Source organism: Poecilia latipinna, unplaced genomic scaffold (assembly GCF_001443285.1).
Source record: "Poecilia latipinna isolate Pla-1442-1.1 unplaced genomic scaffold, P_latipinna-1.0 Scaffold984, whole genome shotgun sequence".
Taxonomy (NCBI): Eukaryota; Metazoa; Chordata; class Actinopteri; order Cyprinodontiformes; family Poeciliidae; genus Poecilia; species Poecilia latipinna.
This window is the reverse complement of record NW_015113600.1, coordinates 74,492-100,473: the sequence shown is the minus strand read 5'-3', so window position 1 is coordinate 100,473 and position 25,982 is coordinate 74,492. Positions and strand designations below refer to the sequence as shown.

Genomic DNA, 25,982 nt, shown 5'->3' with positions numbered 1-25,982 from the left:
ACATCCCCCTTCACCAGATATATCATTTTATGATACATTTATGATACATTTGTACGATTAGTTTTAAAAAGGACATACTTCAGTGAGTTTCAATTATTGTAGGGCTGTTGTAAACGAATATTTTAGTAATCGAGGTACTCGAATCATTCGAGGAATCGTTTCAGCCCTAAATTATTGTATATTAATTATTTTTATATTGTTTCACAACACTTAATATAAATTCCTTCAGTTTTAAAGGATTTCAACACAAATCATATAAAAGCCTGGGTTTATTATGGTAGGAGATTTTTAATCCAACTTAAAGTGATGCAATTGCAAGATCAATGTATATTCCCTGTTATTTGATTTTTACTAAACTCAAAAAGAGCGGATTAGGCTGTTAAATGGTGCATTCATAGACTGAACTTTTATTAATACATTGCCCTTAGTTCCTCAAGTTGTAAAATTTTCATGTGTAGGAAGAGTCTCTCTTTATGACAACTAATCCAGCAAATATTGCCTCACAAATGTTCAAGGGGGCACAGGTCCCAGGATTTATATTCATATGTCTGTATTGCTATCGATTTTTAAAAATATTTTTAAAAATCCACTGCAAAAGATTAATGGAGATTCTGGTTTGTCTGAAGGAAATAAACAGAATAAGAAAAGACAACAAAAATTATGCCAGCTACGTTTTAAAAATGCACTATAAAAGTGCATTTTAGCAACTGGGGAAAAAATGTATCTTTTATATCTTATATAGGACTTATATAGGATATATACAGTTTATGGAGAACATGTGTGATAAGTGTTTGCCAGACAAAAACCTAACATAAACACATGATTCTAATAACTAACTCATGGAGGCGGGTAATTTAAGATGAGAGGACCAACCCATGCATCAACATTTTATCCCGGACATGTTTTGTTCCTTCCCTCCTTCTCCTTGCGCTCCGCTTCCACTTCTTACGGTAACGAGAAACTGCTGTTTCTCAGCTGATATGAGGCGTCCACTCCCCGGCAGCCTCCTCAGTCAGGACTTAGCAGGACAGAATCGCACCGCTTCACTTTGCAGACAGGGGCTTTAACGACCATAAGACCCGAGATGTTGGACAACGAGGACCATCTGTTGGAGAACCACCCGCGGGAACTCACCCAGAACCCGCTGAAGAAGATCTGGATGCCGCATAAGAACAGCCACATCGGGCACAGACGGGGTAAGAGATGCGGCTGACCCCACGGCAAGTGCGCCAACACAAGATGTGACCAGAACAGACATCTGCGGAGACTTTTTATTGTTATTATTATTTTTTTTTGTTTGTTTGTTTGTTTTGCTCGGTTTGCGTCAGCTTGCGGCTTGTGTTATTTTTTTTCTCATGTTAGATTGATTTCTTAACTCATGAAGGCGCTGCTCGGTGAGGCTGGAAGTGTTGCATCATGCTCTGCTCCTCTAATCCGTGTTTGCACTAACCGTGCTTCCGCGGAAATGCATTCAGGAACGCAGAGAAGGAGAATAATTGCGGGCAACTTAATTTAGCCTGAGCCAGCGCTAACCTGTCTGGGTGTGAGACTTGGCAGATGCTCTTTAATCTCACACGGTAGCTTGGTCCCTGTCTGGTTTGTTCTCTCTGCAGCTCGTGTTTCTACACACTCAAAGCTCTGCTTTCCTTTTTTTAAATAGCTGCAGCCAGTCCCGTCCTGCGTCTGTCAGGACAACACCCTCTGCAGCTCTAATGCAAAGATTACTGCGATTAAACCATTTTAAAACTGAATTATAAATGGGTTAATAACTTTATTTTGTCAGTAATTTAAAAAAAAATGTAATGTTTTATGTTTGAAAATGCCAGAGCTGGCCAAAAATTGTATGGGGCGCTGTGCATACTTTATTTGGGGGACCCACTTCCAATTAATCCCATTTCCTTAAAATGGTTTTGCCCCATTCTGGGAGAAAACAGACACTCCAATTTGAAAGGGGATTAAAAGCATATTGCAGTATAGTAATAAGTATGTTTTTTTAAAATGTGAATTGATATCAAACAAGGAAAACTGTTATATAATGTTTCTACTGGAAGTAAAGTAAAGCTGAAGTGAAGGCACCAGAGACTCTGAAAAACCTCAGCAAGAGGACAGAGGCTTCATATATATATATATATATATGTAAATGTATATGTGATTTTTTTTTTATTGCCAAAATGACTTGGCAAAAAGTGACTTAAACCATTATTTTAGGAAAGTGACTGTATTCTGCTTCTATCGTAAAAAAAAAAATCTTCCTGTTTGCAATATGTGTATCCTGAGATTACGCTGTATTTTTAATTTGGATTTGTATAACAGTCAAGTCAAATCTATTTAGCACATTTAAGGCAGTCCAAAGTGCTTTAAACAATAAAAACATTATGCAGTTACCAATTATGAAACAAGCAACCATTATCAAGAATGATCATCATTAAATATATTGATCAGTGTTCCAATTATTTTTATTAAAAAACTAAACAGGTGGTTTTAGACTTGATTTAAAGAAACTAGTTCATAATGGCAGGGATGTTAGAATAATCTTAGTCTCACAGGAATTTTCACTGTTAGTTATTAAACATTTAATAACTATACCATATAATTCATACACATCAAGGGCAAAAAGCCAATAAATAAAAAACAAATAAGAAATCATCTGGAAAATTTAAAAAGTGTTAAATGAGGAAATGGATTTTGCTGTTTGACAGTTAATTAATTAATAATTAAAACACTTTATTAAATGTATAGTCAGAAAAGCAATTAGTCCATTTATTGATTTTAATAAAAACAATAGTCAGCATAGATTTGAACTTTTTAATAGGTCTCATGACCCATAAAAGTTAATTTTGAACGTCAAAATAAAAACAAATAATAATAATTTGATTCCTAATAATTCAAGTATTATGTAAGGGATAACTTCATGGGTCTGTCAAACCTTTCATTACTTTTGTTTAAGGTGCCCGGGGAGGATTTAAATTTTTGTCATATTTATGACCCTTTTGTTTCAAGATTTACTATAACAACCCAACAATTAAACTGCTTGACCCTCAAATTATTCATGTTTATTATTAAATTATTAGTCATAAATAAATCCTGAAGATAAGATTATTTCTCTGATTTTCTCCAATTTGCTAACCATTTGCCAGCCATGGAAAATTGTGTTTTTATTATACAGATAATTTTCAGTAGCAAAGTGCATGGAAGTGACTCTGATACGGACACAATGAGCATAAATGATCGACCAATCAAATAAAGTTTATTTCTGTATCACATTTTAAATTTTAAATAATTTACTAAAGTCCTCCTGAACAAAGTATAACATTGCTTACAACTTAGTGAAGCATAAGCCACAATAATATATTTAAAAGCAAAAATATAACCATATAGGAAAAAACATTGTTGAACCAGCAACTTAAAATTAGATTTAAATATCTGTTAAACTCTGAATATTTTCATTTGTATAAGTAGAGGACATGCGTTTGTTCTTAATCCTGCATTAATAAAACTATATGAAATAAACTAGAATCATATTTACTGGTCAAGGAATTTAACTTTGGTTTTCAAGTGCTCACAGTGCACAGACATATATAAAATAAAACGAGGATAAAGGAAAAATATGTACATCCAAAATTACTTTATATAATTTACATGCTTACATTTTAACCTTCAAGTCAAATTTACAGCTGACTATTCCTCTCTAGAACATAATTTAAAGTTTTGAGTATAAAAAGTCGAGAGTTTTTGGGAAAGCCTTGATAGTTTCGTTTATGCCTTCAGAAAACTGTTACTCTGCAGAATCGCAACAGTTGTGAGAAATCCAGCAGAGCTGCACATTTTATCAGATCCCAGTGGTTAAATATGTGCAACATCTGAATCACAAAGGACTGCCTGGACGCTATTGGCTGGGGATTTACGGGCTATGATAGGCTGCCTATAAATATTGGGTGCTGTGGATGGACTCCAGTCTTCCTTAAGCTGAGAGGCTGAAGCCGGCTGAGAGTTGTGTAACGGTCAAACCAGGAAATTGGCAGGAAGATATGCGCTAATTGTTTTCAATATTGACATGGCAGTGTGCAGGTGTAGTGTTGCATTTAAATATTTCCCTGATATCCTGGAGCATCAACGTATCAGCTGTGATCTTTAGATAACTGTAAAGCTCTTGCCTGGCTTTTGTCCAGCATGTGAAATGCTGTCCCTGATTAACAGGAGCGTGTCTCCGGTTAGTCACGTAAAAAGTCTGATTGGACCCAATCGTTACTCGTTTTGCATCTTTCTCTCGTCTTCCCTCAGTATGCATGACAAACTGCCCAACGCTCATCGTCACCGTCGGACTTCCCGCCCGAGGAAAGACGTACATTTCTAAGAAGCTCACCCGCTACTTGAACTGGATAGGCGTGCCAACCAAAGGTATGAGAGCGGCTCTCCCGACAATTAATCCGCATGTCAAAGTGAAAAGCAGCTGCTCTCTTTGGTTTGAAACGCGACTGTCTGGTTGTCAGAGTTCAACGTCGGTGATTATCGGAGAGAGTGTCTGAAGATCTACAAGTCCTTCGAGTTTTTCCGTCCAGATAATGAAGAGGGCGTTAAAATCAGACGGTGAGTTTTCACAGACGTTTTAAGGATCCAAAGTATTCAGTCACAGAGAGGAAACACGGCAGAGTGACACTGAGCTGACCAGAGTTTTCATTTGAAATTAATTTTTTTCTAGACTGAAATTTCTAGATTTTTGTAATAAAACACTAAACAAAACATTTACCTCATCGGTTTTTAGGATGTTTTATTGCAAAGATCATCAGAAACTGTTGGCTTCTCATGCAGCAATGTGGGGAAAAAGCCGTTTGCTCCATTTTTGTTTTGGCATCTGGACCAACGTGGATCAGCTCTGTTTCAAAATCTTTAACCCTTGTACATATTAAATCCAGACTGGATCATTCTCCTTTAAATGGAGACATCCTAAAGCACTTTCTGATCCTTGATACTTTTATTTTGTTTGTGAAAATTAAAAGAAATATAAGTCGCTTATATTTCTGTGCTTTGTTTAGCATCTAAAGTGTTTTAAATCATGATATAAGAGCCTAGAGGACACAAAAATCCCCTCGTTAAAATTTTTTTAATGGGTGTGCATTTATATTTGTTCTTGGTGAGTAGATTGCTGATAAATGAAGCAATCTAGATAGAAATCAATGTAAAAAAAAAAAAAAGTCATTTATTAATTTTGAAATCCTGAATTTAATATATTCATTAACAGAGAAAGGAATAAACATTTTCCCACACTTACCAAGACTTGGAAAATGTCCAAATCCATTTCTGTACATCTCAGCGAGTCCTGACGGACTCATCTGTAAATCACTTGTGATGCAGATTTAAAGAGTGTCTCCTCTTGTGTCCTTTCACAGTCAGTGTGCGATGTCTGCGCTGAATGATGTGCGGCAGTACCTGAGTGTCGAAGGAGGACAGGTTGCTGTAAGTCCTTCAGCTCCTCCCTGACGTCTGCAAGCAAAGCAGCTGCACAGCAATTATGTGAAAGTGCTGCAGTAACAATAATGCTTTCCTGCTGTTTCAGGTGTTTGACGCCACAAACACGACAAGAGACAGAAGAGGAACCATCATGAAGTTTGCTGAACAGAACGGGTTCAAAGTACGATCGATTTATCTGCTTTTAACTTCGAGTTGATGGCTTCCGAGTCTTTTTTACAGCACATTCTTCTCAACGCAGGTATTTTTCGTGGAGTCTGTGTGTGAAGACCCAGAGGTCATTGCACAAAACATCGTGGTGAGCGCCATTTGTCTTGATTCCGTGTTTATACCAAACAATATGCAGCTGTGCAATTCTGCCTTCTGGAAACGGAAGTGCTTGTTTTGATTCAGCCGGCGTCTGCTTCCTGCTTTTCCTTCGCTCACATGCTGTTCTCTCTTTGAAGCAAGTAAAGCTGGGAAACCCAGACTACATGAACTGCAGCTCAGAGGAGGCCATCGAAGACTTCATGGAGAGAATAAAGTGCTACGAGACCTCCTACCAGCCTCTGGACGAAGACCTGGACAGGTGAAGATCCACGAACGAACCGACCCGATGATGAAATCGCCTCAGTGTCGAGGGAGTTTGACCGATAATTTTCCCCTCTTTCCAGCGACGTGTCTTACATAAAGATCATGGATGTGGGCCGTCGGTACCTGGTGAACCGAGTTGTTGACCACATCCAGAGCCGGATCGTCTACTACCTGATGAACATCCACATCACTCCGCGCTCCATCTACCTCTGTCGCCATGGCGAGAGCGACCTCAACATCAAGGGACGCATTGGAGGAGACTCCGGCTTGTCTTCCAGAGGGAAAGAGGTCGGTTTCTGTTCACGTCTGAAACATGGAGGTTCCTCCATGTTTATGGAGGAAACATTTTCCATAAACATTTTGGACATGTTCCATGTCCAAAATGTTCCTTCGTCTTTTATTGAAGAAAGGCTGAGAAACCTGATTGTACGTAGTTTCCTGTTTTTCATATAAGGGACAGGGCTGAAATGATTAACCAAATTCATCGTGATGAAGCGATTATTGAAATAATTGTCAACTAATTTAGTAATCAATTAATTGTTAACTGGACTATACAGACTCTAAAAAATGCTATTTGCTGCTAGAACAACATATTCACTGCAGTAATTAAGCCAAAGCTATACAAAAAATGTATACATTTTGCATTTATGATTAAAAAAGCTTTGCCTGTTAATATTTTCTACCCTGAATTCCACATGGATTCTTGGCAAAGTATGTTTCTGGGTTCATGTTGTAAAGATTAAAGAAATGCCACCAAGTAGGAATATCTGACTCCACAAATTATTTAGTCAATGTAATTTTTTTGCCATTAATCAATTATTTGTTTTCTTCTGTCACATTAAACAGCCCTTTGGGGATGTTGCAAAGTTTGTTTTTTTATGATTGTTGTGGCCTAAAATTACAGATTTTGAAGCACCTCTTTCTAAAAAGTTGTGGGTTTTTTTAAGCTTTGTTTTTGCCCCAACGTGGTTTTTAAAAAAGTTAAAACTGCTTCACATGACCTTCCCATAAAATATTTTAACATTAAATATTTAAGTGAGAATAACATTTCTGAGTACCGTTGTAAAGTAGCACCCTTAATACAAATAGAATAATGTTCTGAGGAATTATCAAAGTGCAAAAGTAGAATTTCATAAGGTCAAAGGTCAGCGTCACACAGAGCTTTCATCTCGCGGCTTCGGATTTAAGAGACATTGAGAAACGGGAAGCTAAGTCAGAAAGTGGCATTGATCAAAATTCACCTGAATTTCAGTGCTTGGTCAGAAAATAAGGAAAGAACATTTTAAGATAACTGGATAGACTTGTGGAAAAATTGCGATGATTGATGAAAATTTGCAAATGTTCAGTGAATTTGTCCTAATAGTTGCGATTGTAACTTCGTGGATTAAACCTGATTAAGATCGTGATGAGGCGGTTTCTTAAATGCAGTTTGCCAAACGCTTGAGGAGCTTCCTTGAAGAGCAGAAAATCAAGGATCTGAAGATCTGGACCAGCCAGATGAAGAGAACCATCCAGACAGCAGAGTGCCTCGGCGTCCCGTACGAACAGTGGAAATCCCTCAACGAGATCGACGCCGTACGTCCACTTCTGGTCTCATCCCTTGAGAAGAGTTATCACTGCCAGAGCAACATTTTAAAATCTGTTTTCTTCCTTCTGCATAGGGTGTGTGTGAAGAAATGATGTACGAGGAGATCCAGGAGCATTTCCCTCTGGAGTTCGCATTGAGAGACCAAGACAAGTACCGCTACCGCTATCCGAAAGGAGAGGTGATTACTGTATTTTTACACAAGTTGGAGACGAGTTTCCTGATGTGTTTTGAATATTTACGGGTTTGTGATTCTGTGTTAGTCGTATGAAGATCTGGTGCAGCGGCTGGAGCCTGTGATCATGGAGCTGGAGAGACAGGAGAACGTCCTGGTCATTTGTCACCAGGCCGTGATGCGCTGCCTGCTGGCGTACTTCCTGGACAAGACTTCACGTAAGGGAGAGACTTTAATTAATATCTTTTGAACTTGTAAGTCTGAAGCAGAAGGAAAACTTTATTTGGTTTCAAGTAAAAATTGGAATCCGTCATGCATTTGTGTTCGGTCGTCTCAGAAACAATTGTTTGCAACCAGCTCAAGCAGATACTTAACGGAGAGCCTTCATTTAAGTCCTTGCACAGATTCTCAACTGAATTTTAGTCAGGGCTTTGACTGGGCCAATTTAACTAATGAGTATGTCTCAATCTAACCCAGGGATCTGCAACCTGCAGCTCCATAGCTTCAACGATGGGTCTAAATAACTCTAGCTTAAAATCATAAAGATTCAGTTGTTTTAAATACACAACAGCTGTTTTAGATATGCATTTAAAACGTCAGTATATCACAGCCTCTCCTTCATGGCTTGAAGTAAACTCCAACCAGGACTTGTTGTGATTTTCTGCTTCTCTCTCTCTCCTGCAGATGAGTTGCCTTATCTCAAGTGTCCTCTGCACACCGTCTTAAAGCTCACACCCGTTGCTTATGGTGAGCATTTTTGGGGAGTTTATAAATGTTTTTCTTTCAGTCGGATTATGCTGTATATTGAGAGGCTTTCTGTATTAGTAGGTGCTTAATGTGATTATCGTCATTTTAGGTTTTAAAACCCCACAAATTTTTCCACTTTGGGTCAAAAATGTGTTTATTTTTAGCTTCTCCCACTTGTTTTTTTATATACAGTGTGTGTGGCATTTCTTTCTTCTACAGTTTGTAGTTCTGGGTTGGAATTGAGATGTTTTTTATACTGACAAATTACATCCTCGTAATGCAGAGAAGCAATAAGCTCTGTAGACAAGCAGCCTTCCCTGTGAACTCATTCTGAAATTGCCGTATTGCCTGTTCAGGCAATGCAACGTTCTGGTTGCATAACGCTAACAGCTCCTTCGTAGTTGGGGAGTGTGTGTGAAACAGGTTAGGCTTGAAAACAGGCATTTATGTGGTTTGACAAAACTTGTCCTCAGTAGCTGCTGCGAAAGTTATCATCATATTATCAGCTGTTAAGTATGTAGAAATTTCTTTGGGAAGTTATGTTTTATAATTCACTTAAGCCTTAAAGCTTTATGTCAAGTTATAATGTTATTCCTTCATCCAAACCATAACTGGAGTGTTGCTTTGATTCTCTCATGCTTGTTTGAGGAATCCTTGAATTTCTGGTAGCAGCCATTGGGGGCGCCTAAACGCTTGCTCCTCTCTCACTCGGCTCCTCCAGACTAGCGGCAGCAGCAATTAGCAAACACCTGGTGTAACTATGTGTCTGCTGAGCTCATCATACAAACTACTCCTCAGTCCAAGAACGATTGTAAACGGCATCATGGAGTAGTATGTTTGTGATGACTTCCTGAAGGTGGAGTGTCGGAGCAGGAGCTTCTTAAAGTGACAAAGCCCAATTGCAAAGTCAAATGTCTTTTAAGTCATGTTTGATATATATTTAGCATTTTTATAACAACTGAAGGTAACATACTTGATTGTGCTCTACATACCTGGTAAATACATAATACAGCACCTTTAAATTTTAATTCATGAGTCCTAGGAAGTCTTGAAATTACAGCAGTGAAACTCTGAGAAATCCTGAAAACAGTTTCCTCACGAGCTAAAGGAGGCCAGCTGCAGCCTGATGTGCACAGAGGTTATAATCATGCTGAGACAAAACTGATTTCCTCTGAATAATGTCTTATTTTCCTATTTGTTTTCTTTTCCTCAGGATGTAAAGTGGAGTCTGTGTATTTAGGCGTGGAGTCTGTGAACACACACAGAGACCGACCAGAGGTGGGTATCACAAACAGCATACTGAGAAGTCTGACAGCAGAGCGTTGACTTCGCTGCGTCGTCAGCCTCACGCCGTCCGTGAACCTCGTCCAGATCTGGGTCGGGTCGGGTCGGGTGGGGGTTCCTCTCTCTAAACACACAGACTGTGACTTTGTGCCTGAGCTCTTCAGAAGGCGCATCACGTCCTCCTACATATTCAGTCCCAATCCCCCTGCAGCTCAGCTGTCAGCGTTCGACCCGTTCCTGTTGTGACAGAATATGAAGAATGTATCACAAAACAGCCCAATCTGCTGACCCGTCATTTCATTCTTGTTTCCAGTGTTAGGAAAATAATTCAGCTTTGTGTTCCCATAAACAAAGTGTGACAAATCAGTACAGTACAGAGAGCCCTGTGGGACAAACAACCATTGCACATAAAATACATTTAATATTTAACCATCTGATTGCAGATTAGAGCTGATAAAGAGAAAATTATCATATTTCAGCCTATGGATAATTAACTGGTGCATCTGTATTTCTTTGTATGAGTGCTTGTGGTTAATTTCTGTTTCATCATAAGTTTAATTTTAGTTCATTTGTTTGTTTATTGTCGCTGCTGTCCGCACAACTTAAAATCTTAACCTGAATCACGCTGCACACGACGCACAATTGTTCCTGCCTATTGAGTGATTGTTAAAGCTGCACCTTGAGCATAAGCTAAGTGTTGTTTTCGAATGTTAAAGGTTGAACCTGTGATATTTACCAGCAATGTTTTCAGTTTGCTGTTAAGTTTCGAAGTTTGTGTTTTATACTTCAGTCGAATGTAATTTGTCCCATGTTGACATTGTTCATGTTTGTGCATTGTAAATAAAACAAGTTCATTTCAATTATTGTTTCTGGCCAAATTATCATTTATTTTGTCAAAAGTAAAGCAGACATAGTGGTTTATATTTTTTAAAGCCAGTTTTCTTCATTACACATCAAATTTCAGCACTGTATTCAGAGCAGTAAGGCTGGAGACGACTAGACGTCTCCTACAGCCTCTTCACATTGACTCTGACATTTATATATCTAGTTACACCTTCCAGAAACAACCAAAGCCACGAGTGCCTGAAAATACATTTTCCACACACCACAAGGCTCCTAGAGGAAAGCCTTTGCTGCCCTCTAGTGGTCAAAAATGCTTAATTTTGCTAATTTTCATTCTAGACAGATTATACATTTAATATGCTATATTCAAATTAATCTGTTTAGATTATTTCTCTTACATAACCTGAAATAAAGTGTTTAACATTTAAAAGCCTTTTCATTAGTTCATACCCAAAGCATTCGCTTCACACAGGATTTGTTTCGAAGGTTTTTTCACTGAGTCAGTACTTTTCAGATCCAACAGGTGGCGATAATGACCATCCCTTTGCTCCTTCTTGCAGAACGTGAACGTGCAGCGCAGCACCGAAGACGCTCTGCAGACGGTCCCAGCTCACCTCTAATATATCTGGGATCGCTGCTCCAGCTGGAACCTCACTCGGTGTAAACGACGCCCGCTCTGCAGCTTCGATCCACTCCATGCAGTACTTTTAGTTTCTATTGGGAGAAATCCATTCCTTAATCTGTGAGGCCACTGTCACTGGTGCTACAATACTCCCATCAGTATCATCTGTGACTGTGTTGCTGAGTCCTGTGTGTGTACCGTCACGCGCTTCTGTCGACTTGGAAGATGTTTTAAATCAACTGAAAAACTCATAACTCCAGAAGGACCTCATAATAGTGTATTTCACAAATACGTGTTCTTTTTTAGACCGTTGTTTTATTTTTACTTACTGTATTATATTTTATACTGAAGCTATAAAGGAAGAAATGGAAGGGGAAAAAAAGGTGCAGCAAGAACTAACAGCCAGATCAACCGTACGCATTCCACTGAAGGACAAACTACAGAAGACACTAAATGTGTTTTTGTTGCTATAATCCAAAATGTGACAACTGCATTAGGATCAAGGACTTCTAGTGTAGCTGATTTTCACTCTTAAGATACTAAACCGAAAACATATCTACAGTCCTGTTCCTGGTCTGCTTTCTGAATCAAAGTATGAAGTGTGGCACCATGGAAGGGATAGATGCACATCTCCATCATATTACTACCTGTTATTGTACATACTTGTGCTGAATATTCAGCTATGGAAATGTAAATGTGAAACAGATGAAGAAGAACCACTAAAATACAAAGTATACTTTATTTTTATTTTTATTAATTGCCAGATGTGTAAATTTGTTTCATCTGTTTGCGTGTGAAATAAAACATTTAACTGATTGCCCTCATGGTTCAATGTTTGTGGTAACAAAACAAAATGAAATTTATGTGCATATAATATATATCTGTAAATATACTTAAAAACATTTAAATTATCTTTAAAAAAAAAATCTGTTTCATCCTGTGCTCAATACTATAGAGGCTGTGTTGACCTTTCACGGCAAGAAATGAAGGTGTGGTGGGAATATTTTATACACAAACGTCAATAATTTGAGCACAGGACGAGTTTCAGGTTAAAGGGAAGAGCCCCATTGGCCCTCACAGCCTCACTGCGCTTCTTCATCTTCTTTTCCCCTCTTGGCGGAAAACGCCAGCGAAGGTCTGCCCTGCCGTGAGTCGGCTCCACAGTGACGGCCAATATTGCAAAAGGAATGTGTTCTGAGGTCTTCTCTCGCTTTCAGAACTGCAGAAATAAAACAGGATGTCGTTTTTTTTTTTTTCCAAGCTCACGCCGCAGAAAACGCTGCACAAGAAAACAGAATGAAAGAACGACTGAAATCCGAACGTACGTTTTTGAGGAACTCCTCCGCGACGATGCGAGCCCTGGCGTTGACGGACAGCTTCATTTCACTGATTTCCTTGTCGATTTCTTCCATAAAATGAATAACAAAGTCCACTAGTTTGTGCTTGTACATCTGCTCGGTGTGGAAGTTGGTGATGAGGAAAGAGATGTCGTAACCCTGCAAAACACAAACGCCATGATTCTAGATTAGCACGGTGGAATACTCCTGTCATTACAAAGACACATTTTTCACTTGACTCCTGCATGAAGAAAAACAATTAAGGCTCAAAATTATATATTTGAAAAAACGTCACTTTGGCTTAAGAAATCAAACTTACCAGTTTGTTACAATAAGAAAGTGTCACGGCTGAACGATTTAGCAGAGCTCCACTCTGAATATCACCATTAATGGAAAAGATTGCTTCCTAACAGACTTTATTTATGAAGCAAAAGCTTAAAACAACCCCCACATAAAATAAACAAAAATATTAAACCACGTTGTGATAATTTAAGTTCATATTAAAAGGCTATATATAAACATGGACAGGTCAATGTCAGATGGCATCATGATGAAATTACTCCTGGCCTCATCATGACGCCGGTAAGTCATAACGTCGTTAATATTTCAATAATAACCTAAAGTAACTAAAGTTCATCTCCTAAAGAATAAATAATGCATGTACACAGCATGAGTCGACATAGAGGAGTTTAACAGGACATAGTCAGTTTCAAACAAGTATTTTATACATGTCTGCTAAAAAACTGGGTGCAAAGTTTCAATGGGATTTTCAGTCACTTACCTCGACTGGTTTCCTCCTCAGGATGAAGAAGTTTTCTGCCCTCATCATCATGAAGCGCATGAACTTATGGCACAGAATCTTCTCAATCTCATCTGCCTGCAAGCAGCAAATAAAATGTGCGTCCATTAAAGCCGGGAAGCTGTTCAGGTCTCGGTCATCACTGTGTCGGTTCTGGACAGAAATCTGGCTGACCTGCTTCACGGCGATGCTCACTCTGACAGAGTTGATGGAGCCCTCGATCAGAACCTTCTCCTTGTCGTTACGGCTAATGATTACAGGTTGGAGGAGCAACTCTTTGCTGCTCCTGGACACGGGCAAAAAACACCAATAAAGTGCACGTCACCCCGAGTGACAAACTGAGTGTCTTTCTCTCGGCTGTGACTGTTGTCTCACCTGACTTCCACCTCTGGTTTGTTGTGCCTTTCCACCACCTGAGAGGAGAAGTTCTCCAGGCAAAGAGCGGCCTGCAGCGTGGCACGCACCGCGTTGAGGTACGGACGCAGAGTGGCCGTCTGATGGTGGAAAACAAGAAGCTGAACTGAAGAAAAATGCTTTCCAACAAGAAATGAATGCACCTCACCACACATTTAACTGGTTTAAAAGAATTCAACGCGTTTCTGGTTGATGAATAACCAGCTTTCCAAAAGATACTCTCTCGCTCTGTATATTAAGAAGGACTGTGGAGGCCTTTAACCGGCTGATTCCTCCAGTTTCTGGCTACTGCTCTGCAACTTTTAGATGCATTCCTGCTCCAACACAACTGAAGCAAATGGATGGCCCTTTGCCAGGCCTCTGTCAAACCTGAAGGCACGCTGAAGTAATTAAATCATGTGACTCAGGTGTGATTGAAACCTCCCAACACCTTCTATTCCCTTCAAAACCAAAGTGCCCCTTTCTATTACATTAGAAATGTCTTGGAGGATTGCACTGACGCACAGTGGTCCTCTTGTCTAAAGGGAAAGAGGATTCAAAGGATATTAGCTGATAACACCTCTTATAACACAACAGACCCACAGGATTACCAAACAAATAGGAGGGAAGGTTTTCATTTCGTTTATTCATACTGAAATAATCACAACTACAAATATGACATACAAGTGAAATTAGATCTGAACACCGTATAATAACAGACCCCTTTTATTACTCAAAACTAAACATTTCCTGTATTAAAAGTTTGTTTTCTGAATTCCCAGATTAAGAATTTTTGTTTTTATTACAGTCAGAAAATTCTAAAAATTCATACTAAATTCAGAAATGTACATTTTATTTTCCGACGCTAAAGTAAAACTTCTGAAACACAAACTCCTGGTAGTTAAATTTCTGAACTCAAACAAATAAAAAGCAATCTGGTGAGTTTGGCCCTAATTGGTGAAACGCCTTTATTTGCATGGGTTAAATAAATATTTAACATAAAATTGTTCAAGATGGGGGAGAAATCTGCTCTAGACTGCACACATACATTACATCTTTTTCAATTTTATCATTATTACCATCATCTAATGAAAAAGGAAGCAGGAAGCTTCACCAAATATATTCTTACATCCGGCTACATCGCTGTTTTAAACTGTAAAGTATTACTATCATGTATCACTACAACGCGATGGCTACTAAAACAACTAGACATCCTCCTGCTACAACCTGATATTAGGAAAAACCTTAAAATCTCTCTTAGCTTGTCGATTAGCTAACGTTAGCAGCTAAGCTATGTCTCAACTGACAACAGGATGAACAAAAATAACCTCCGTCTATAGTAGCTACAGAAGTAATATCAAAACACTCACTACATACAAAAAAAAAATCTGACATAAATAATAGTTGAAATTGGACATTTTATGCGGACATATGTCAAATTTCTCTCACCATTTCTCAGTTTCAGCAGAGGGAGCTAAACGCGGAAGTAGCTACTGTCGCGTTTTCTGCGAACACACCGGAAGTGCCCACGGCTGCCTGAATAAATATAAAAAAAACCTCACAAGACATGTTTTAAATATGTATCTTCAGCATTTAAACTATTTTGTCATTTCAATGTTGAAGGTTTTACAAAAGATAGGATAGCAAAGAGATGTTTAATTTACAGTACATACTTTAGTATTGAGCTCATTCATCAATTTTAGATGCTCCTTTCCTATTTGTGAACCTAAAAACCTATTTTATTTATATTTTTAAGGATTTAAACAAAAGGCAACGTAATGATGGAAGAAAAAAAAACATTTTATGTTGTGTATATTCTATGCAATTAGTCACATTCGATGACATTACTACCTTCACACACTGATTACCAACATTTTTGTATTTATCTGGAAAGATTAAACTTTTAAGTATTGGTAGAAAAATCCAGGTTAGCATAAAGCTAATTTATTTTTAGACTATTGTGCATAGAAGGATTCCACATAAAATCAAAACTGTTACTAGCAGCCATAAACATCCTCTTCACGTCTGTTGTATAACCGTCTTCAGTCAGAAGTTTCTTTTGAACTGCTGCAACACTGACGACTACAGGAGATTCTTCCTGCCCACAGGATCTACACCAGCTCTTTGGAGAGTATGTAATATGAGCTGCATTTAATTTATCTCTGGAAATAAGAATTTAATTATTTAAAGCATCTAGTCCTATTTTTAATTACGGAAATGAACATTTTCACAATACTCACAAGATGCACCTGTAAGACATCAAACACCAAACTATTCATATATTCAAGAGTTTTATTATTTGACGTTCAAATTTTCTTTTACAACATCATTGGCATTGCTGTAATGTTTTCTGTAAGGAAAAAAAAAATAAGAGTAATACCAGGGAAAATTGTTGAATATTTTCTTTAAATGGAAAGAAGAAACATTTCAGTCCTATACCATCTATACACCGTAGTACACAATCCGTTAAAAATATTAAGTACTTAGCCGACCTGAGCTACAAGCAGATATAGAACAGCAATAATGAAAGACGGGACAGGAGACGGGTGAATGCAGTGTTGGTGAAGCATGTGGTCACCCTTTACCATTGAGAGGCGTCTGATGAGGAGGACATAACACATACAGCAGTAATAGTAGCAGTACAAGTAATGTTACATAAAAGACAAACTTTATATATCAAGGTTTTAACTTGTTACGCTGTGACTGCCTAATCAGCTTTTACTTGACACAGTAACATATATTCAGCAGTGTGAGGCAGTTAGAAACCCTAATCCTGAAGTGAAAAGGCAATACAATCACCAGATTGTTCAGAAGATTCTCAGGAGAAATTCGCAGGAGGGAGGAGGCATAAATTTAGAGCTTACCAAAAGGCATGCGATAGGAGATGTTACACCCCCCCCCCCCCCACAAAAAAAAAAAAAAAAAAAAAAAAAAACTATTCAGTCACCCCACAATAACAATTAAAGGCAAAAAAAAAAAAAAAGAAAAAAAAAGAAAGGTGCAAAACCACAAGTGTTTAAGATCGGCTTTTAAATTAACCGCCAATTACAACAAATATTTATTTAGTTCTGCTAGTTTATTTCATGAGAAAGGCGCAAAAGAAAGCGAGTAGAAAGCAGAGAATGATATTTGGGATGCTGCATCTTGGGAAAAGCCAACATCATCTCACAACAGAGCTTGCTTTGAGAGCTCTGGAGTCCGTCCAGATTTCCTAATTGCACTCTGAACATGGCTCCATGGCCTCGCCCTCTCAGAGTGAGTCAGGGGCAAAACCTGACAAACATGGCAAAATACAGGAGTTCACTCACTACCGAGTCATGGGTGTGAGGTCACGAAGGGTGCGTTTCTTCTCTCATGTGATTTTTACTGCGCTGGATTCGTCATTGAATCGAGGGTGAGGGCGAGGGTGAACTGGTGTATTAATTTATGTACTAAGTGGGGAACGAGAAAGAGGTTTGGGGGTGGGGGAGGGGTGGGGGTGACGTACATCCATGTGCGGCATACAGAGTGAGGGGTGGTGTCAATGGAATGAGCGGTGTGTGAGGAAGACCAATAAGGAAACCGTTTTGGGTTTTTTTGTTGCTTTTTTTCCCTGGGAGCGAGGCTGATGACATGTAACAGGGTGATGACAAGATGAGAGAAGATGGTCCAGTTTGTCCCTCAGCAGCTGCAGCTCTCTGCAGAAGGTTTAGCTCTGTCGTTCCTGTCCAGCTTTATGGGCTCTGGGAATTCATTATACAACTCCACCTCTGTCTCCTGAAAAGCATACAAGAGGGGGGAACAAAAAGAAGTAACTATTCTCTGTTAATTAACAGTACAAATATACACTCAAATGTTAAATTCCTGTGTTCTTGTTCAACTCGCCTGTTTGAGAGCGTTGCGTGCGATAGTCTGGAATGCTTGTTCTACGTTTATGGCTTCTTTGGCGCTGGTCTCAAAGTACGGGATGTTGTTCTTACTCTGACACCAGGCCTGAGCCCTTTTAGTGGTCACCTGAACATAAAGAAAAAAAAACAAAAAAAAAACACATCCATCAACGATGACATGGAAAGTTTCAATACTAGAATTGTCTGATTTGTTATTTTAAAGAACGTAATTCACAAAAAAAAACAAGTTTGTACCGAGTAGTGGACGGTGATCAAAAGTTCTCAGTGATCAGGAGGCTATATAGTTTATTTACTGAAAACTACCTTTAATAGTCTGTAAACCCATATGCTTTGATCCACATTGTATTGCAGTTAGACAAAAATCAAAGATTAGGGACATTAACACCGATGCATGAACACGGATGTTCTTCTAATTTTTATTTTTTGATGGATTGCAAACAGCAATATGAATTTTATTTCCTTTAATTGGTTTTTTAAAAAAGAGAGAGAAATATAAAATGTTTACAAAAAACAGGACGGATACATCGCAACATATAAACACAGCACATTTTATTTTTTTCTATAAAAAATTGGGCCGATATCAATATCCGGTATCAATACTGCTTTTTAGGGCGATGTTGCATAGAAATTCCCTCGACCTTTGAAAACTATCGACCACACTGCTGACTTCACCACTGCTTCAGCTGAACTACCCACAATCCTGCTCTGCATCACTATCGCATGACGGAACACAAACCACATGACCAACCGCCACAGCACCTCATCCAGAAACAAACGGCAAAACCCACGATCTTTAAAACACACTTTGGGATCATTTTGACCAAAACCATTTGTGAAACTCATGTTAGCTACCACAGGGAGCATTTTGGCCAAATGTTTAGGTAATCCCAACTAAAACTAGACTCAGACTGTTCTGCCAAACTTAAAAACTGCTTCTAAACATAAAGGTCAAAAACAACATTCAGGCAAACTGAACTGCAGCGACACAAGAGGAAGAGGAGGGAAATAAAACTGGTGGCTCTGCTGAGGAGAACAGAACAACAACAACAGGATATTCTACAATCTAACCATGTATCATCATACCCCACTTTTATCTTGTTACTTGTTAGCAACTTCTTTTTGGATACATGCAAACAATTTAGTCTTGAATCCTAAAATACACTGAAGACTAGATCAGCACTGCTGACATGAGAACAAATAAAGGAAGTTCTTCCTGCCTCTGTGTCCAGATGCATCCACCTGTTCCCAGTTCAACTTCAAACTGCAACCATTTTCATTTGAGATTCCTAAAATATGTTTCATTTCAGTTTGGATTTGGTTTGCTAATGAGCATATTAAACAAATTCAATAACAGACTTTTAAGACATATATTGATGCAATATCCTCAGGTCTGGGCAAAACGCTTTACTTCCCATAAGAAAGGTTTAATTACTTGTGTATCGTCACCACTTGCTCTTTTACAACTATCCCCACTGAGGAATTACAGTCATGTCTTCATAAGTCAAATTACACACAGCAATACCATTAGGGTCTTATGGCCGCTCTGAAGAATTACAACAGAACGTAGAGAGCGAGTCATAAACATAAGAATGCACACGTGCAGACGGAAGATTTGCAACCCATTTCCTGCACCGGAGTCCTTCGGAGTGGGCATTAGACACGGTCTCTGTTTCAGGAATGTGGAACCGATAACAACCTGTCTGTTCTCCAGGTCAATCTTGTTGCCTAGCACCACAAAAGGGAAGTTCTCGGGGTCTCGCGGGCTGGCCTGGATTAGAAACTCATCCCTCCAGCTGTCGAGCGTCTTGAAGGTGTTGGGTGCAGTCACGTCAAAAACCAGCACGCAGCAGTCTGCCCCACGGTAGAACGCAACACCCAAAGACTGAAACCTCTCCTGGCCAGCTGTGTCCCAGATCTGACCAATCAAAAAGAAGGAAAAAAACAGAATAAATCAACTTAAATAATCAGATTTTTTCAATACTTTAATGTCACAAATTGAGTCATCAAGTTGGAAATGTACCTGCATTGTAACAAGTCGGTCATCCACCATAACCTCCTTGGTGAGGAAATCTGCTCCTATTGTTGCTTTGTACTGGTTACTAAACTTTTTGTTCACGTACTGGTTCATTAGGGAGGTCTTTCCAACTCTGAGGAGAAAAAAAAAACATGAGAGCTACTGTGTTTAAAACAGGCATGGGAACAAATCAATTTGAGGCATCTAGCAAACAAGTATAAACAAAGATTTATTTCCTTAAGTTACACTAAGTAAGGCAAAAGCATGCCACCATTTCTACAGTAAAATCTGCTTCTCAGTAAAAAAAAGAAAAGATCATATGAGAAAAACAGCTTCTACAATATTTTAAACATATTTTAGTTTGTGCAAAGCTGGCAACTTCTTTCAAGCATTGAGACTTGAAGTACGCTTTTCTCAGAATGTTTAATAAATTTATGAGCCTTTAAAAAGAATGAATTACAGCACCACATAAAAGGGATGTGAGAGAAAAAAATCTGCATGATTGATTACTTCATGCAAATTCATCACAATTAGAGTTAAACTTTACCATGGACATTTTATTGCATAGCAGAAGTGCATATTTGATAGAGTACTGATTCCTAAATGGGACTGAATTGTTATCCGTATATTGAGATGCTATTTGCATCGACCACTGAGCGAAGATGCACACATCCAAGTCTTTTCATTCTTTTAAATAGCAATATTAATTAAATATTAACACTAAATTTAACCATGAAAACCATTTTAACATCTCTGGTGCTGAAGGAAACTGAAGATATGAAACAAAGTTTATGCAAAACAATCAAACTGCAACCAAGTGTGAGTGAACAAAAATCCCTCACTTTTAAATCTAAAGCAATGACATCATGAGTATTTTATTCTTATTTTATATAAATCCAACAACTCTAGTGAACTCCATACAACTGTGTTTCCAATTATGAAATAGCTTATTAAAATTCTGCTTAATAAAAAAAAAATCTACATGAAGCTCATCTCCACCAACTGCATGTCTGAATAGACAAAGCTAAGTAATACAGACAGCAGGTGGCAGTAGAAGAAAAGTAACAAAATGGCTGCATGAAAGAGAAAACAACTTTGAACAAAACAAGAACATAAAGCAGGTCATTTTGAAAGTGAAATAAAAAGTAAACTGTGTGAATAGATCTAGTTCATTTTCAGTGAAAAGGGTTCAACGTTGCCGTAAAAACAATTACAAATTCAGCTGCCCAAATGTATAAACTCGTATTGGTAACTGTTGAAACGGGGGAAACAAAACAAATACATTTCATTTTCATGTTTGTCAGGATCTTAAAATGTTCACTATTCTCCTCTAAAGTGAAAGGTGGAACTGCATTACATCAAAAAAAGCAGCAATTTTCTAGCTAAGTTAACTTGCTTCCTCTTGTCTTTTACTTTAAACTGATAACTAAACATGAATCCTGGCAAACAGTTTCAGTTCTGGTAGAAAATGGAACTGAAATCACTAACCAAAGTGTTGCTTCATGGTCACAGCAAACACAGGAAATTACTAAACGACAGCAGTGACCATGTTCCAACAGGTCTGCAGATTAAAAGTCCAGACCTTTAAGTTATTGGTAAAAGCCTAAAATCATTAGAGGGAGCAGAGGTGGTGATCTGCCTGGATACAGCTTATGACTACTGCCGACGCCAATGAGGAAGTAGCACTGAGCATTCGCTCCAACCAGAAAAGCTACCAGAAAAAAAAAAAAAAAAGAGCGCAAGTTTTTTTCACCAACTATATTTAGAGGTGATCTGTGTGGTCCTTCACACTGCTGAATTTGGCATAAAGAAAAACAATAGATCCATCTTGTGACTCACCCAGAATCTCCCAGGATGATGACTTTAAGGAGCACTTTCTTCCTAGACGTCATTGTTCAGCTGCAGGAAGAAAAAAAAATGAATAAAACTGTTAAAACTCTCTATATCCCCCATAACCGATTCATTTTAGATCAAAAACTAATCAGCTTCATGACGATTTGAAAAAAAAAAAAAAAAGACAGTTAACTAAACGATAACTGGCCTATTGAGAAACATGAATGTAGAAATCTGAGCTCAGTTTTTACGCTCCTGCGGCAGTAAAGTTTGAAAGCGACTTATTCCAGTCATGTGCTTCCTAAGCTGTCGAGCAAATCACGAGGCGAACATCCCTCTCCTTGTATTTCTCTCTCTCTACACACGCAGACAGCAGGAAGTCGTTGCACAGGGTCAACCCTTGCAGATATTACCGGCACAGAGATAATAACCTGATAGAGAACATATTTCCAGGACCCAAGCAAACATCAGAAATACCTCAGAAAGATGATCTGAAGTGCTTTTTACATGGTTGGTCTCGCCTGACGGCTCAGATTTTGTCCAAAGACGAGGAAATGAAAGAAAACTGCAAGAGTTTTCAATAAAGTGATTTTCCCAATTTGTTTATCCATTTCCAATCTTAAACTGATTTTAGAATTAAACTTAAAAAAAAAATAAAAGTTTGATTGGAAGTTCATGCATTTATATATGGTAAGCAGAAAAAGTTGTACTGATTGAAGCACTTAAATATGGGGGAAATCATTTTTTTTCACTATTTGACTGGTGAACTACTGATTAGAGGTGATCATGGGAAAACTGGATGATTCTGATTTCTACTGATTGGTACATCTCCACACATCATCACTCTAATTTAGAAATGGTCTCCCTTGTTAGAACAGATTTGTAGTAAAATATTTTGCATAAAATATTTTCCAAGTTCTGGACCTCAACTCTAACAAACCATAATCAGCGCAACTTGAGGTTAAAAGTAGGAGAAACAAGAGTGACTGCAAGAAACTGCTAAATTGCACAAGACAAGACGGGTCATCGAACTGTGGTTTTATCTTAGTATTTAGTTTGATTAGATAGGAAGCCCTTACAGAACGGAAAACATAGATGTGCAATACAAAGTACATTATGAATTCCTAAGGCTAAACAAAAATACAATGTGAAAAAAGCAAAATAGGGAATTCAGCACCGTTATATTTTGTTGTTTTATCAAGGCTAATAAAATTAACAATCCCTGAATTGCACAACCAATACGTGACGTAGATATTCTCAAAGCATTTATCAAACACTCTAAAAGATCTATTCAATCTCTGATTGAAGTAAAAAAACAAGAGGAAAAAATACTATTTTCAGTTTCCAAATACATTCATGTATTTTTATTTTTTTAAAGTTTCATAAAAACAACAGATAAAGGCTTGGGACGTGTTTCACTGTGTGAAATACATTTAGTCTCCAAGGATTATCTTAAACACTTCCCTGCACAAACAGGAGACAGACTAAAGAAGCAACAGTTCAATAAAAGTCTGCTCCATCTCTGCTCAGACGTTTGTGAAATTTGGCTTCAGTTAAGGAATCGCTGCATAAGGGAAAAAAACAAAACACAAAGCGGTAACTACTGCACACTGTAATATCTAGCAGTGTTTTCCCAACCATTCCTGTCCCAGATACATGAGTGTTATTCACATCTTATCCAGAGACGTTTTAAATAGTTAAACAACACTCATTATTGTCAGTCTGATAATCATCATCAAACACCTCTGTTGTTAGTACTCGGGGAAGTAAATGTTTGCTCCGTTCTTTCTTTTAGCCGGTGAAAACACAATAAGGGACTGCACAACAATTTGACAGAAAAGTTGACCACTTCCCATCAGCTCTGGGTCAACTTACATCCTGGCATGAACGGCAGGACAATGAAACGGTCCCAACTGTTATTCGTTTTGTGTTTAAAGCAGTTCTAGACCAAGAAGTTTTGTTTGAAAGAAAACAATAAAAAAATAAAAAATAAAAAAAAAAAGAACACTTGAGCTGCAGCCCCTCGAGAGCAGCACAGTAAACTTGTGTTGCGCTCAAAGAGAACAAGCATGGCTCTCCAGTGACAACATTCCTGTGAAGCACGCTAGGAGCTGGAACAACGGCAAGCACCTGAAGTGAAGGCGTGTTCAGACCACACTCACATGATTACTGAACAAAGCAAGATCAGGTATCACTGAAGCACAGCTGAGAGAAAGGAGATGCGTTTCAAAACGAAAGAAAGTCGGCTTGACAAAGCAGACAAAGAGCTCTTGTCGCTTTGACATGAAAACGTCAACCTGGCGACATTTTACTGCTTTACTGAGCTGTAGCAACAGGTTTCCTGCTTACGGTGGGAATTAATGCTTAAAAAGATTTGCACAATGCATTTTATCTGGACAAGTTTTTTATTATTTTTTTTTTATTTCCCAACTAATTATTCTGGTCAATTGTAACCCTCTCTTTGTAGGTTGAAGTAACAATAAAAAAGTGTCTCATTGCACCAAAACTGTACAATATTGCATAACTGCTCTTGAATTCAAATTGGGAAATGAGTTGAAAAACGTGACACAATGAACTTGAGCAAAGTTATTCCTTTCCGACTGCATATTTGAGACGAGAGCAGCTAAAATCCACTCGCTCTGACATGGATTATGAATGCACACAAACAGGATTAAATATAGAAGGCAAAATGTGTCTCGCTGCTCAGTTTGTCTCAGAGTCGGATCATTTTTATGGGTTCAGGCAAGTTTTCATAACTTGAAAGGGCAAACTAATAAAGAACAGGGATCAGTTTTCAGCACAAGAGCTGAACAGAAACAACCCGTCGTTACAAATTCAGTATTTTCTAGATTTGCAGAGAAACTAATCAATAGGAAAGTAGTTTATAATTGTTTTTTAAGGGACAATATACAGCATCAGACACTTAACTGTTAAAATTGTGGTCTGAATAAACAAACTCGAGAGATAACCAAAATTCAAGCCATTCCAAGCCAATAGGCTGGTAGGTTGAGTCATTCACTGGTATCGAGTAAACTCAAAAGTTGATTATGTTCTGGGAATGTTTGCCAATGACAGCAGTCAATCATTGAAAACACATCACGAGGCAAGAGGACGGGCCATCCCGTAAAGGTTAAATTTAGATTTTTAGAAAATAAAACAGACTAAACAAAAAGGTACCGTCTGATAACTGGTGTGGAAATTTTACAAACTAAACTTTTACAATTATTTTATAAACACCTGAGGGCTTTTTTTCCCCCCTTTGCATTACTGATTGATAAAATACTGCCATTCATCTCCCTAAGAGCTGTTCAAACAAGTCAGCCATCTATCAAAACGCCCACATCGTTTTCCAACATTCATGTTGTGTTTCTCTGTTATCCTCTGATTAATCTGACCTGCTACACGGCTAAAATTCAATGAAATGCAAATGGACGATGAAGCTGAAAACAACTTCAGTTACAAACCCAAACACCGTTTAGGTATTTAGGTGCCAAGATGGGGACATCCAACTGACTTGATGTTGGCATGTTGGTATCACTGTTGTCTGACATTCTTTGTATCAGAAAGGCATAACGTTTATCAAAAACTTTAAATTATTGAATATTTCATGGTAATATCGAAATAATATTTAGAATATTCTGTGATATTAGGTAAAAATAAATTTAAAACAAGTTGCGATGTAAAAGTGAGGGACATAAATTACCTAAAATCGTAAGTCTTCTATTCTGTTTTAATAAATCAAAATAAATGCCAGATAATTTTTAAAAATGTCGATCTTCAAGTGGTACAGAGCAGAAGAGTTGTTCAGTTCTACCAACTAGGTAGCAATCATAGCTATCGCTAATCAACAAATAAAGATGTTATTTAAAAGTACACTTGATTTAATACCAATTTCCTCAAAAGTCCCACATTTTTCGACCAAACTGTGAAAGACAAGATTAAAGTACATGGTCTGTTCTGCAAACTCAGTGACTCATAAGCTAAACAACAACAAAAAAATACTTAGAACACTGGCAAGTTTCCACTGCCTGGCAACACAAAAACAAAAATATGAAAAAGGTGCTTCCCGCAGCCAGCTGTCAGGTGATGTGTCAAACCTAGACCCCTGTCAGCATAAAGCTTACTGTAGCACAAGGTCCAAAACCAGCCCAACATTTGGAAATGGGTGGTGACCAACACTCCATCTCTCGGCACATACATGGCATTTTAAATATTGTTATGCAAGCAAAGAAATAACCGTCGGACATATGATAAAGCTTCTTTTCACGATGTTCCCTTAGCTCGGCTCACCGGTTCTCCTTCCTTGTTGGAATCGACCCAGACTGAGCCAAAGGCCGGCCTTGTTTTTTTTTTTGTTTTTTTTTTTTCTACATCAACCAGCTTTTCAAAAAAAAAAAACAAAAAAACAAAAAAAAAACACTGCA

General features: G+C 38.1%; 3 protein-coding genes across 4 annotated transcripts in view; 1 reads left to right on the top strand and 2 right to left on the bottom strand.

The window, feature by feature from the left end:
- The window catches only part of LOC106958409 (6-phosphofructo-2-kinase/fructose-2,6-bisphosphatase 4-like), a 26,734-nt gene extending 15,073 nt beyond the window's left edge, over positions 1-11,661 (top strand). Inside the window, exons 1-14 of one of the 2 annotated variants that reach the window (XM_015050293.1) lie at positions 1,085-1,196; positions 4,282-4,398; positions 4,491-4,587; positions 5,388-5,454; positions 5,555-5,629; positions 5,708-5,764; positions 5,913-6,034; positions 6,120-6,327; positions 7,468-7,614; positions 7,701-7,805; positions 7,888-8,017; positions 8,484-8,546; positions 9,760-9,824; positions 11,234-11,661. In XM_015050293.1, the coding sequence (XP_014905779.1) occupies positions 1,085-1,196; positions 4,282-4,398; positions 4,491-4,587; positions 5,388-5,454; positions 5,555-5,629; positions 5,708-5,764; positions 5,913-6,034; positions 6,120-6,327; positions 7,468-7,614; positions 7,701-7,805; positions 7,888-8,017; positions 8,484-8,546; positions 9,760-9,824; positions 11,234-11,293 (1,425 nt within the window). In that variant the 3' untranslated portion in view covers positions 11,294-11,661. Of the gene's footprint in view, positions 1-1,084; positions 1,197-4,281; positions 4,399-4,490; positions 4,588-5,387; positions 5,455-5,554; positions 5,630-5,707; positions 5,765-5,912; positions 6,035-6,119; positions 6,328-7,467; positions 7,615-7,700; positions 7,806-7,887; positions 8,018-8,483; positions 8,547-9,759; positions 9,825-11,233 lie in introns of those variants that run through there. The other variant, XM_015050294.1, reaches the window with a different exon arrangement.
- Positions 11,614-15,370, bottom strand: LOC106958412 (actin-related protein 2/3 complex subunit 4-like). Its single transcript, XM_015050296.1, has 6 exons — positions 15,274-15,370; positions 13,807-13,925; positions 13,606-13,717; positions 13,414-13,509; positions 12,621-12,791; positions 11,614-12,514 (listed from the first exon to the last, which is right to left on the bottom strand). The coding sequence occupies exons 1-6, from the start codon at positions 15,274-15,276 to the stop codon at positions 12,509-12,511; spliced, it is 507 nt and encodes a 168-aa protein (XP_014905782.1). The 5' UTR covers positions 15,277-15,370; the 3' UTR covers positions 11,614-12,508.
- A 1,511-nt stretch (positions 15,371-16,881) lies between these two features.
- The window catches only part of LOC106958411 (ras-related protein Rab-7a), a 12,824-nt gene continuing 3,723 nt past the window's right edge, over positions 16,882-25,982 (bottom strand). Inside the window, exons 2-6 of the mRNA XM_015050295.1 lie at positions 21,565-21,624; positions 19,732-19,858; positions 19,408-19,626; positions 17,689-17,817; positions 16,882-17,580 (exon numbers count right to left, since the gene is read on the bottom strand). Coding sequence (XP_014905781.1) covers positions 17,485-17,580; positions 17,689-17,817; positions 19,408-19,626; positions 19,732-19,858; positions 21,565-21,617 — 624 coding nt within the window. The 5' untranslated portion in view covers positions 21,618-21,624 and the 3' untranslated portion in view covers positions 16,882-17,484. The remainder of the gene's footprint in view (positions 17,581-17,688; positions 17,818-19,407; positions 19,627-19,731; positions 19,859-21,564; positions 21,625-25,982) is intronic.

Excerpts from the sequence above, each read along its gene's own strand:
- LOC106958412 (XM_015050296.1), bottom strand. Across the intron at positions 13,510-13,605 it reads TGAGCATCGCCGTGAAGCAG|GCAGATGAGATTGAGAAGAT; the intron begins GTCAGCCAGATT and ends TGCTGCTTGCAG. Across the intron at positions 12,792-13,413 it reads TGAGGAGGAAACCAGTCGAG|GGTTACGACATCTCTTTCCT; the intron begins GTAAGTGACTGA and ends TGTGTTTTGCAG.